At 37.6% G+C, this 13,182-nt stretch overlaps 1 protein-coding gene across 3 annotated transcripts in view; it reads right to left on the reverse strand.

The window, feature by feature from the left end:
• KLHL2 (kelch like family member 2) overlaps positions 1-13,182 on the reverse strand; it is a 96,471-nt gene that overhangs the window by 59,386 nt on the left and 23,903 nt on the right. For 2 of the 3 annotated variants that reach the window (XM_034661411.1, XM_034661412.1), the window contains one exon: positions 3,623-3,744. The exons of the other annotated variant lie outside the window; for it this stretch is intronic. In XM_034661411.1, coding sequence (XP_034517302.1) covers positions 3,623-3,744 — 122 coding nt within the window. The remainder of the gene's footprint in view (positions 1-3,622; positions 3,745-13,182) is intronic. 3 annotated transcript variants of the gene reach the window in all.

Genomic DNA, 13,182 nt, shown 5'->3' on the forward strand with positions numbered 1-13,182 from the left:
AAACTCTCTTTTTAAAGCAACACTAGTTAATGACAACAGCTGCTATGTGATACTGAACTAATTACTTAACCTTCTTGAGCTTCCTTAATTGCAAAATGGAGTAATACCTATCTAATAAGGTAATGAATATCAAACGAGACATATATAAAATGCCTAGCACATAGCTGAAAATAAACTTGTGTAAAAACCCTTCATACACACACATACCCAGCTAAGTATTCTTAACCGTGGGAGAGTGGGGGGGGGGGAGACAAAGTAAATGAACTCTCTAAAAGTGTATGCAAAACTCTGTGCAAAAATGGCTGTGTACACTTTACTTGGGAAAGGGTCCACAGTTTTTCATCGTTCTCAAAGGAATCCACGACGCCCCCAAATTTAAACAGTTTTTGAGTTTGTTTGTGCATGTGTTTTTTAAGAGAGCGCAAGGGAGTGGGGGAGAAAGAGGGAGAGAGAATCTTGAGACCAATGTGGGGTTCGATCTTACAACCCTGAGATCACGACCTGAGCTGAAACCAGGAGTCGGATACTTAATGGACAGAGCCACCCAGGTGCCCCATGATGCTACCAATTTTTAAAAACTACTTTATAATAGCCTTTGACTTCATTTTCTCTGTTCCCAGCTATATAATGTTTATAAAATTTGACTGGAAACTCTAGAAACAAGTTAAATTTAAATTACTCAATAGCAACAAAAAAAAAGTCCAATTAAAAGCATGATCACGGTAAGATATATATTATCCTTTTATCTCCCTCTTAAAAAAACACACAAACAAATTCATTTGGCTCAAATTATTCCCCAATCTTGCCATAAATAAAAGCAAATACCTAAAGTCAAAACCAAAGTTTAAAAACCTAACAAAAAAACAGCAACATCAAAAAAAATCAGAGCAACCCTAAAGAGCCAAGAATTAAAGTCCTATTACTTATATAACACAATAATAATTATTCCTTTTTTGGAGTTAATGTTTCAAACCAATTCATTCCCTCATTCTGACTCAAAGTTCAACCTTCACTTCAAAGAGCTGTTATATATTTTTTTTAAATTTGTGTAATGGGAAACTATATGGTATCACAGAAGGAGCCCAAAACTAGGAATCAGGGAAACCAAGGTGATGGTCCTGTTCTGGCACCAACTGACTAAGACAGCTGGACCTCAACATTCTATGGTACCATGATTCTACATTGAAACATGCAATCCCAAAGTAAAACACTACGATATCTGCTATCCTAAAAATCATATTTTATTATTTATTACTAAAACAGAAACTTACTAAAAGAGAGGTTACCTCCCTGACCAGAGATTTGATTCTAGGTCTAATAAGAAAATATACCTACAACAACAAACTTTTGAACTACAGAAAGTTCTATCCCCACTATCAATTTTCTCAAAACAGATATACTCAGAGCAGGCTCCCAGTTGGGGCCATTTGAAATTTTAGCTTAACTTTAACAAGAACAGCACAAACCTCCACCATACCACTCCCTTCCCTAAGGTGAATGATGCTTATAAGAAAGATCCAACAGAGTGTACACAGACAAAAATAAACAAAATAGAGGAGAGAGCAGTCTGGCATATCTTGATAGGTAAACCCTTATTTTGTATTTCACTGAAAAATACTTGTTATGGAAAAGGCAACTTACTTTAATCAATTTTATTTCCAAACTGCCTTTTCTAAAGTAAGTATTTTTCAATGGACTATAAATGAGGCTATGCATACCAAGGTATCCCTATGCTCTCTTTCCCCATTCCCCCCCAAAATAAAAACTACACAAATATTAAGCATTTAGCAAGTCTGCCAGATACAACTCTTTGAATGTATTCCTGTAGGAGCTGACCATATACACAAAAGGCAAATCAGCATGGCAAGAGGTTTTCTGAAAGGCTGTGATGACTAATATTTCAGGACTGGAACGTGATAGTTATTAAAAGAAACATGAGAGGCGTTTTCCCAGTTCCTTATAGGCCTATGTCTCCACCACAAGAACTACTACAAACAGCATTGAGGGCTGAATTCACACAGTCTATTCTCTTAGGCCTAAATCATCTTCTGCAAATTTCCCCCATGTCACAGATTATGACAATCAGCAATTCATTGGTTGAAGGTCAGAAACAGGGCACAATGAGGCCCATGAATTCAAATGAATTTTAAAAAAGGAGCAAAAAGAAAACCAAGATAATGTTTTGTTGAAAACAATGCCCCCAAATCTAGCAACTAGCATAACCATACAGAAAAAATCAGATTGTGATGACATGGTGGTACTGTTACCTCATGGTATGTATGAAACACTTTCCTCCAGGTTAAAAACAAAGTTCACATAGCAGTTGATTCACACCTTTATACACGACTTTAATATCAACCAAGGTTGTTTCAAATGCCTTACCTCATGAACTGGATTTCCAAACAAAGGCAAATGAGGCCACCTGGGAAAGATCACCAGAAGGCTTCACCACTGCCAATATTTCAGACTTAATAACACCATGTCTGAACAAGTTAACATCCAAAGACTTCAGTCTCCAAACTGAAAAAGTTTCTACCATATTTCAACTAATTACAAGGGACAAAAGACTGAGCCCACACTTTCCTATCTAAGCAAAGTAGAACTCAGAGATTATTTCTTAAGAAGTTAGTCCTAATTCTTTTTGTTGTCCTCAAAACACAGTTTACCTGTTGGAAGGAGTAAATATAATAATAAATATAAACTTTCAGATGGCAATTTGGCATACCTATCAAAAATTAAAACATGCATAGACCCTTTGATCCACCAATTACATTTGAGACATCTATTCCATGAAGTTTTGGATGTAAATAAAAAAATCTTCATTCACCGCAGTACTTTTATTAAGGTGGAAAAATCATATATGCTGATTAAAATATGGGATGACATTTAAAAGAAGGAGCTGGGCCCCCATATACTGATGTGTAAAGAACTTCAAGATACTTTGTACAGTGAAAAAAGCAAGTTGCAGAATAACAGGCGTAGTAAAAAAAATACTTATATCAGGAAAACTGTGCACGAGTGTGAGTGTATGGGTATACACTCAGCTACCCTCTGGGGCAGAAGAATAGATCAATGTGTGTGGGTTGGGATGAGCAAGAAAGGAAGGGCAGTTTTAAAAGAGGCACTTTCACCTTCTACACTATATACATCTGTATTATTCATTTACATCATATATATATATAACATTTGTTCTTTAAAGAAGATAAGAAAATGCAATGTCAAATTTTAGCTAAATTCTAGAATCTCAGAAGATACTGTAATAGTAAAAGAAGTAAAGACTGTTAATAGTCAAAAACATCTTTTGTAGATTTTAACCTCAAGGGAATAGAGAAATGTGGGCAGCATCAATCAGTAGTTATGGATGAATATGACAGTGTTTTCACAAACAAACAAGTGTCACTCAGAGAACTGAAAGACTGGAACTTCAAGACTATAAAAGGTATTGAAATCAGAAACATCATTAGAAAGATATAATCATTCCAAACGTCCCCTAGAAATTCAGTTTTAACAATGAATTTCATTATTTTGGTACAAAAAGTATCCTGTGGTGTGGGTACGCTCTTTTGATTTAAAAAAACTGGTATGTAGGAAGAGCTAAATGGTATGAGGTGTTTACTCTCACCTGTACATTTTCTTCCGTAACCTGAATTTCTGCAGTGTAAACATAATCGATCAGCATCCTCAGGGTCCAGCCGTCTACTTCTTTTATTCGAACTCTCTTTGCTCGGCTCTCACTCATCTCACCTAAAACACAAAAAAGGAAGAGTGACACTACAGTAAGCTACTGCTGTGAAAATACCAATGCTACTTTCTTGCCACTCGCCATATTTTGTAGGCAACACGATCAGGCACTTCTTGCAGGCCTAAAACATTCCATTACCTCCCCTAGCAGCTTACTTGAGCAAACCATAAAATGTACTTCTGTTACCCACTTGTACCTGAAAATCACATCAAAACAGTGAACGTGCCACGTGCCAATTATAACACCTGTGGCATTATTAGGTTCAGTATCTGATGCTGTCCACGCTTTTTTTGGTCCATGCTTGTGGGCATCTTGTTTTCTTTTTGGATTTCTACTCATGACTAGAAGGGTCACAATGTTACCCCTTTTGGCTAATAGCAATGAGCACTTGCTAAAAAGGACTCACTCGGTCAGCAGCATTCGTTCAACAAGCACTGCAGTGGATGCCATGGGCGCGGGTGGCCTGCAATGGACACAAAGGCTTTGTCCTTGGGGACAGCACGACCCTCGGGCAGGAAGCAATTAGGACACAAACTACAGAAGCTGCTGAGGGAATGCAAGATAGAAGAGGGCTCACAAAAGGGTTAGTCAATGACAAGGGCTTGTTACAGAGGTCTTCTAGCCCAAGTTCTATTCCTCTTTGTCATTTGTGGTAACTGGTAACTCCATCCACGAACCTAAGTCACTTCCGTATCAGCCTTTCTTACTAAAGCCAGATACTCTTCTATCTCACTGCCTGCTAGAAAGTTCTATAAGACCTCTCTCCTTTACTCACTGAACTAACTGAACATGCAAGGATCGTAAAAAAGACCCTCTGTTGAGGAAAGAAACAGGGAAACAGAAAAGAGAAGGGAACTTAGGGAGAGAAAGCAGCAGGTTTGAACACCTATGTGTGGACAACATAAAATGACCCAAGACATAGGGAAACATAAACTATCGAATGGTGGGAAAAGAAAACTTTGATTTAAAACAAGGAGGGCAGTCTAAAAATTATGTTGAGTGCTATGAGACACCTAGCGAAAAGGTTTGGTTCCATTAGGTTTCAAAAATAAAAGAAGCAGCATCAAAATGATGCTGCCACCCCCACCTTCACCTCGATTCAACATCTGTTAGAAAAACAACATAACAACTGATATAACAAAATAAAAATTATTAAAAAAAAAAGAAAAACAACATAACAGCCTCAGGATTTCTTGAAGGTTCATTTCTTTTTTAGCCATGGTACACTGTCAGCGACCATAAGCTATTAGAAAAGCCTATGGGAATCCATAATTGCACAAAATTCGTTTGTAAACACAAACCCTAGGAGGAGAAAAATAATAACAGTGATGTACATTTAACTGCTTGCTTCCCTGGAGATTATTTCTGACAAGATTTCAGAAAGACGCTGTTCTCCTAAGAGCCAAAATATCTCAAAAGTATCCTGCCACCTCCCAGGGAGAGGTGGGGGAACATCCACCGGTATTACAAGGGAAGGGAGATAGTTAATGAGAAAGAGGTATATATGCCTATACAGCAGGGTTACGTGTCTGTTGCCTTGGCACGTTTTTTCCCTCTAAAAAAAAGGGAAGAAAAAGGAATGGTTGAGAAATACAGAAATAAAATTCGTCATCCGCATATAAGGCACATTCCTCTATCCTACTCTCTCTGGATCTTGTAGACAGATGGGATTTGTATCATCTCAAAGCATCTCTAAAGTGAAGACACTTTGGACTGCAGACTTGGACTTTAGACAGAGGCCACATCTAATTCACCTATAGGGCTCCAGCAATGTGTAAAGCCCTGCAGGGTCTGGGGCCACACAAGTATAAAGCCATGTACTCTGTTCTCAAGGAGTGATTTCAGCTCTCAGGACTTAGGGAAGATCTAGCTTAGACAAAAACAAGTCTGACTTTAATTTACATATATGACTGAAAAATTAGTCCTACGCCAAGCAGTTTTTAATATTATAGTTTTTAAGGTATTGCTATAAGATATACTTTGCTAATTCATATATTCCTTTTGTGTCATTCTTAATATGATTTCTTTCCCCCAGAAAATTGTATCTGCCTTCAACAAATTCAATTTCTATCATTGCTCCTTTAGAAATGTTTTATGTTTCATGTTAGTCTACAAAAACAGTAACAAATAGTTTGCCACAGATTTCATTAATAGTTTTAAAATTCCAGTAAATACTGAGAATTAAAGCACATACTAAAGAGAGTTGAGGGACACCTGGGTAGCTCAGTTGGTTAAGCGTCTGCCTTCCGCTCAGGTCATAATCCGAGGGCACCCCACATCAGGCTCCTGGCTTGGTGGGGACCTGCTTCTCGCTCTGCTTACCGCTCCCCCTGCTTGAGCGCTCTCTCTCTCTCTCACAAATAAATAAAATCTTTTTTAAAAATTATTTAAAAAATAAAAATAAAAAATAAAGAGGGTTGTAAAAGCTATTTAGATCTAATTCTAGTTGTTACATATTACCTGAGTTATTGCCCTTTGCTATGTTTATAGAGGAAATCTTTAAGCACTATGGTTCTGTGAGATTTACTTTTGATAATGCATTTTAAAAAATATCCAGTGATACTATACAGAGTTTATATCACATCATTTTTAACTTCCCAAAGTCTGTCTCCAGATTAGGGTGTTTTGCTTCTTTATCTTGATTATGTAGACCCATGAAGCTCTGAGGATATCCACAAAGATATCATCGCTAAAATCCTGAGAGGCACTTTTGACTCTCCCCTCTTCCTTACCCACCCATCCCATCATTCACTAAAACCTTCAGAATGAACCTCGGAGACATCTCAAATCGATGCCCCCTCGCCTCTCCATCCCTTCCGCCACTATGTCACTGGGGTCCTACCACATCTTGCCAACACCAGCACAGCAACCTCCTAATTCTTTCCTTGCCCCCCTGGATGACTTCACAGATCTGACCATGGTACTCAAAGGCCTCCAACTGCTCCTAGTTCAGGCATGGGAGCCCCTTCCACATCCTGTCCCTGCTTCACTATCCGACTTCCTCTCTCCCACTTCTAGCCTTAAAATAATCCAGAAGAAATTTTCTGTAGTTTTCCACATGCAGCAAACAATCTCCTGCTTTGATGCCTTTGTTGAACTTTGTCCTCTTTGTCTCCCCATGCTCTCATTCCCCAGGCTAATCCTGATTCTTCAAGCATCAGCTGGCTCCTCTCCAAGTAGGCTTTCCTATCAGTGGCCCAAGCCTGGGTTAGGCTCTCGCCCTGGGTACACCTGGGTACCTCCTGCAAATCCACTCATCATAATAATACTTAGCTCTCCCCACCTGAATCCTTGAGCTCCCTGAGAGCAAGATGTCTTTCTCATCTTTGTATCCCACAACGCCTGACCTATTAGAGATACCCAATTAATTCTGGTTGGATAAATGAATGACTAGAAGAATAAAAAGTGAAACATGTGCCCACCTAAAATGTAGCATCTTTACTCAACATAATTAACACTTGAATTAGTCTTGAACATGGGTATTCTAGCTATGAAGGATTTCAGTCAACATTCATTGAACATACACTAAACATTCCAAGCCAAGCTAAGTACTTCACTAGTGAACACTGCACCATTTCTACTTTTTTTGAGAAAAAAAATGAAGTCCTCCAAATTGTAAAAGTTTATGGACATATTTGTGGATAGAAACATTTGCATCTCGGGGTGCCTGGGTGGCTCAGTCATTAGGTGTCTGCCTTTGGCTCAGGGCGTGATCCCAGAGTCCTGGGATCAAGCCCCGCATCAGGCTCCTCCACTGGGAGCCTGCTTCTTCCTCTCCCACTCCCCCTGCTTGTGTTTCCTCTCTCACTGGCTGTCTCTTTCTGTCAAATAAATAAATAAAATCTTTTAAAAAAAGAAAGAAAGAAAGAAACATTTCCATCTCAAAGACCTTTAATCAAGGCTCCTGAAACCCAGCACAAACTGGTACTTTATTTATGATTCTAAAGTTCTAAAAAGTGACTAGGTTAAGACAGCAAACCCTAAAATCCATTTCAATGCAAAAATCCTACGATTCTATTTTTATTAGAATTAGTTATTGTTTAGCATATAAAAATATCTGAGAAAAACATAAAAGTATTTACAAAATCTTTTACTAGGCTGAAACGCTAAACAGTGAATGGCAAATTTACAGCTACACGTAATAAATAAATTTTACTCCATTACTCTTCAGGTTCATTTGTAATCTAATCATTATTGCCCTTTTTGTATGTCATTAGTCCTGAGTTACAAAGAAGCTACTGACACACAGGTATTTTCATTCTGGCAAGCTGACCCGGATGCCCCTGCCAGCCATTCTCTCTGATGGTCATGGTACATAACTCCCCAATCTGACCACTAATCTGAGGCAAACATGGTAGCCGCATTCCCCTGCCAGTTTTGGTCTAGTTTGAGTAACTTCTGGAAAAAGTCTACTAGACCCTAAAAGGGAGAAAAAAAGAAAAAGCACTCCCTTCCTTTCATTCCTTGAGATGTTGGGTTCACTCTGATAGGCATCTTGCATTCACAAGGGGAAGCAACCTTGGAATAACATTTTTACTGCAGACAGGAGGGCAGAGAGAGAGTGAAGGAAGCAGATACCTGATGAAATTCTCAAGCTGCAGATCTGACCACACCTGGTGTCCAGCCTACTTCCCAGTTATGAGAGAATATATTTCCTTACTATTTAAATCAGTTTAAGTGGAGTTTCTGTTAAGTGCAGACTAAGGCATCCTAACTTAGGCTCTTTAAGCACAACATCCTATTTAATTTTCTTCACAGCAGTCAGCAATATCAGAAATTATCTTTTCTTTGCATTTACTCTCTAGCCTTTCCTCCTCTTCCAAGGAGAATCATGAGAACAGGGACTTACCTGTCTTGTTCATCTCTAAAGTCCTCAAACCTAGGATAATGCCTAGCACACAGAAGATGCTCAATAAACATTCCCTGATGAAGGAAAGCATGAATCTTAGACAAATATAACCATGCAAACAACTTTTTAAAAATCTCACTTCTTAATCATGCAAATGATAATCTACCTTTTCCTAGTCTAACTTACTGAATCATGTTCAATATGACAAAAGAAATAATCAAAAAGCACAAAACAAAGGAGTAAAAATAAAAATTCAATATTTCCCACTAGATGTCAGATATTTTAGCCTGTGACATTAAATAAGCCTCAAATGTATCTGCAAGAGAAATAGCATATTAAACGCCACATCTGTAACACGTAATTTAAAAACACAGGAACCCAATCTGATATACGCTTTCTCAAGTAACAGTTAAACCACCTAGCCTTGCTCTAAATAGGCCCATACTTCACAGAGTAAAAACCTGTGATATATCACAGAATTACTTTTCACCTCCCTTCTCTACCCAAATATTTGGAATTACGATGAGTAACAGAGCTGTTTTTTAGGTGATATAATTGGAATGAAAAATTCCCCTACAATTTATAGAGAGATTAAAAACAAGGGCCAAAAAAGGACATCTGCATATTCCCCATTTCCTAAAAGGGAGTCACAGGAAAACAAAAGAAAAGTAGGTAGTGCCCTGTGCCATTGCAAACACTTCTGATTACCAGCGAAGCAGAAGAAACTAAATACACAAAATATATGATGCATCGGAAACATGCAAAGGTCTACTGGTTGGTCTCACTATATTTTGTATAATAAAGTTTAACAGGGCTTCAGACCAAAAAAAAAAAAAAAAAGAAAGAAAAGAAAAAGAAATAATGGATTCATACTCTAGCAAAACGTAAATAAATGTATGTACACTAAATCACCTAGACCAAATCCCCTTATCTTCCTTACCTAATCTCTGACAAATGATGTACTATTCAGTGGACTCAAAAGTAGAAAATGTACAAAGATTGCCAGAAAGGTGAATGGCATCTATTGCTAAAGAACCATAAAAGTCAAGCCTAGTAAACAGATGAAAAGATGCTCAAAATCATCAGTCATTAGGGAAGTACAAATTAAAACTACAAGAGATGCCATTTTACACCCATTAGAACGACTACAAGTTAAAAAAAGAAGAAAGAAAGAAAGAAACAAGTGTGTCAAGGATGTGGAGAAATGGAAACCCTTATAAATTAATGGTAGAAATGTAAAATAGTGCACTTCAGAAAACAGCATGGTCGTCTTTTTTAAGTTAAACAGAAATTTACCATAGGACCCAGCAATTCCACTCCTAGGTATATACTCCCATGAGAAATAAAAGTAATGTCCACACGAACAACTGCACATGGATATTTATAGCAGCATTATTCATAATAACCAAAAACTGGAAACAACCCAAACGTCCATCAACTGGTGAATGGACAGTCAAAATGTGGTATATCCATACAACTGTATCTATTTAGCAATAAAAAAGCAAATTCATAATACGTACTATGACATGGATGAACCTCAAAATCACTAATGTAGGAATAAAAATGTTCCAAAATTGATTTACAGTGATGACCACTCAATACATTTACTAAAAATCACTGACCACTACATTTGAAATGGGTAAATTTTATAACATGTAAAATATGCCTTAAAAAAGTTGTGGGGGGAAAAAACAATTGAGGTATTCATTTTATATGTATCAGAAATTAATATAGTATCCCTATTTTGCATCTACCTTAGTACATCGCCATTTGAAATTTGACTACATAGAAGGTATACCCTCAGTCAGAAACAGGTTGGACTGCAAGAAGTACCCACCCACCAGTTAACTGAGATACAACTAGTAATACTTATAGATAGAATCAGAATATCTTCAGGGCCTCTCATTCCCATCATTAGGCAAAGCTCACACCCATTAGACCAAAAAAAAAAAAAAAAAGACGGAAAGTGAAATGTAGTTTAGATCATTAGATCATAAAGTAAACAGAAAAGGAAGACAAAGATATAACAAGATCCTCTGTCCCTATCCAGCATTCATGTTTCTGGACATGCAAGGCTCAGGGAGACTGGAGACTCAAGTGCTGCCTTTGAAGGGAAAGGAAACTAACCTTGATCTTGCAGTTTTAAATTCATCACTATGTTTTTGTCTCTGTGGAAAACAAAACATTTATCAAAAAATAGTCTAGTCAGGGTGCCTGGGTGGCTCAGTTGGTTAAGCGTCGGCCTTCAGCTCAGGTCATGACCCAGGGTCCTGGGATCGAGCCTGCATCAGGCTCCCTGCTCAATGGGGAGCCTACTTCTCTCTCTCCTCCCAGCTTGTGCTCTGTCACTATCTCTGTCTCTCTCTCTCTCAAATAAATAAATAAAATCTTTTAAAAAAATAGTCTAGTCTAAGGCTTCCTCAATTTCCTTTTACAGAATATAAAGATATTTAGAAATTTAGAGTACAAGAAAAATAATGGATCATATGGTATGCTTATTTTTAATTTTTTGAGTAACTTCTGTACTGTTTTCCATAGTGGCTGCACCAATTTACATTCCCACCAGCAGTGCACAAAAGCTCCTTTTTCTCTACATCTTTGGCAACACTTGCTATTTCTTGTCTTTCTGATTCTAGACACACTGACAGGTATGATTTGCATTTTCCTGTTGAGCATCATTTCATGTGTCTACTGGCCATCACTGGTCTTCTTTGGAAAAATGTCTATTTAGGTCCCCTGTCCACTTTTTAATCGAATTATCTGGTTTTTTGGGGTTGAGTTGTGTAAGTTCTTTATATATTTTGGATTTACCAAAAAAAACCTCAAAAAAGTTAATTTGAAAAAATATGTACATGATATAATATATAATAATATAATATATATAATATATAATAATATAATATATAATAATATAATATATAATATATATATAAAATATATACAACCCCTATGTTTATTGCAGTATTTACAATAGGCAAGATATGAAAGCAACCCAAACAGCCATCAAATAGATGAATGGAAAAAAGAAGGTTTGGTACATAGATATAATAGACTACTACTCAGCTGTAAAAAAGAATGAGCTCTTAGCATTTGAGCCACCATGGATGGACCTAGAAGGTATCCCGCTAATGAAGTAAGTCAAACAGAGAAAAATAAATACCATATGATTTTACTTACATATGGAATCAAAAACACAAAACAAACAAGCAGAAACAGATCCATAAATACAGAGAACTTGTGGTTACCAGAGGGAAAAGGGTAGCAGGATGGGCAAAATGGCTGAAGGGGAGTTGGGGATACAGGCTTCTAGTTAGTGAATGAATAAGTTATGGGGATAAAAGGTACAGCACAGGCAATCTAATCAATGGTGTTGTAATACTGTCGTATGGTGTCAGTTGGCAGCTAGTGTTGTGGTGAGCACAGCATAACATACAGAGACGCGGAATCACTATGTTGTACACCTGAAACTAATGTAACATTGTCTGTCTGCTATCCTTCAATTAAAATAATTATAACCATAATAACGGCCAAAATTAATTATGTATTTTCCATGTGCCAAGTAAACTACTAGGAAATTCACATACATGATCTCATTTAATTTTTACAAAAATCCTAGGAGGTGGGTAATATGATCATCCCTCTTCTCCAGATGGGGAAACTGAAGCATAAATTGATGACATGAGTTTCCCATAGTTTCCAACAAGGAAGTAGCAACAGCAGTGTCATGTGAGAGAATGCCACTTACAGGGGACAGCACTGTACTAGGGAATTCCTAAATAAGGCCAACACATTCCAGCTAGAACCCTCCTCTCACAAGCCTAGAGACTCTGTGGAGAAAACTGTCCAGGAGAAATAAATAAGATGTGAACCTCGAGACTAAAATGAACCCCAGGACATAAAAATTTGACTAGTCTCACTTTATCAGTATTGACTTACCAAATCAGCCTCAGCTAAAGGCACCCTCCCAACTTGGCTCACAGCTCCTCTGCTATCCTTCCTACATTCTTCATTATTTAACTCTGTTCAGGAAGAGCAAGGCTGCAACAGTCTGAACAGTTAGGGGCTCTAGACTCTCCTCTGCTCCTAAAACACTAAGCCCATCCTCTTCACATGGCCTTCTGCACTCATCATCTGTGTGAGCCCTTTAAACCTATCAGGTTTCAGGAAATGTCAGATCCCCTTCTCTCAGTGCTGCCCATCACAGTCCTTACCATCAGCATCACTGCTCTAGGCTCAGATCTTCCATACACTACTGCATATTTAAAGTGTGCATATCATTACCGGGGCAAGAAGCACTCTTACATTGGTCTGTATTCCTTGAAGTATCTAAGCAAAATGTTAAGCACAAGAAATACTTCATGACTTCTAAAGTATGAATAGCTTTGTATTTGTGCTTTTTGGTATAACTACATTTGTATCTGTAAGTTATTTTGTTTGTCCTACCAATACTCTTAAGATTATAAGCTCACTGCTGGAACAGATAATAGCTTCATTTCTTTGTACAGTAACACGTTTAAATTTTTTTTTTTTCTTTAAGAATGAGGTAAAGGGGGCACCTGGATGGCTCAGTCGGTTACGTGTCTGACTTCGG

The sequence above is a fragment of the Ailuropoda melanoleuca genome, chromosome 5 (genome assembly GCF_002007445.2).
Source record: "Ailuropoda melanoleuca isolate Jingjing chromosome 5, ASM200744v2, whole genome shotgun sequence".
In the NCBI taxonomy this organism is placed as follows: Eukaryota; Metazoa; Chordata; class Mammalia; order Carnivora; family Ursidae; genus Ailuropoda; species Ailuropoda melanoleuca.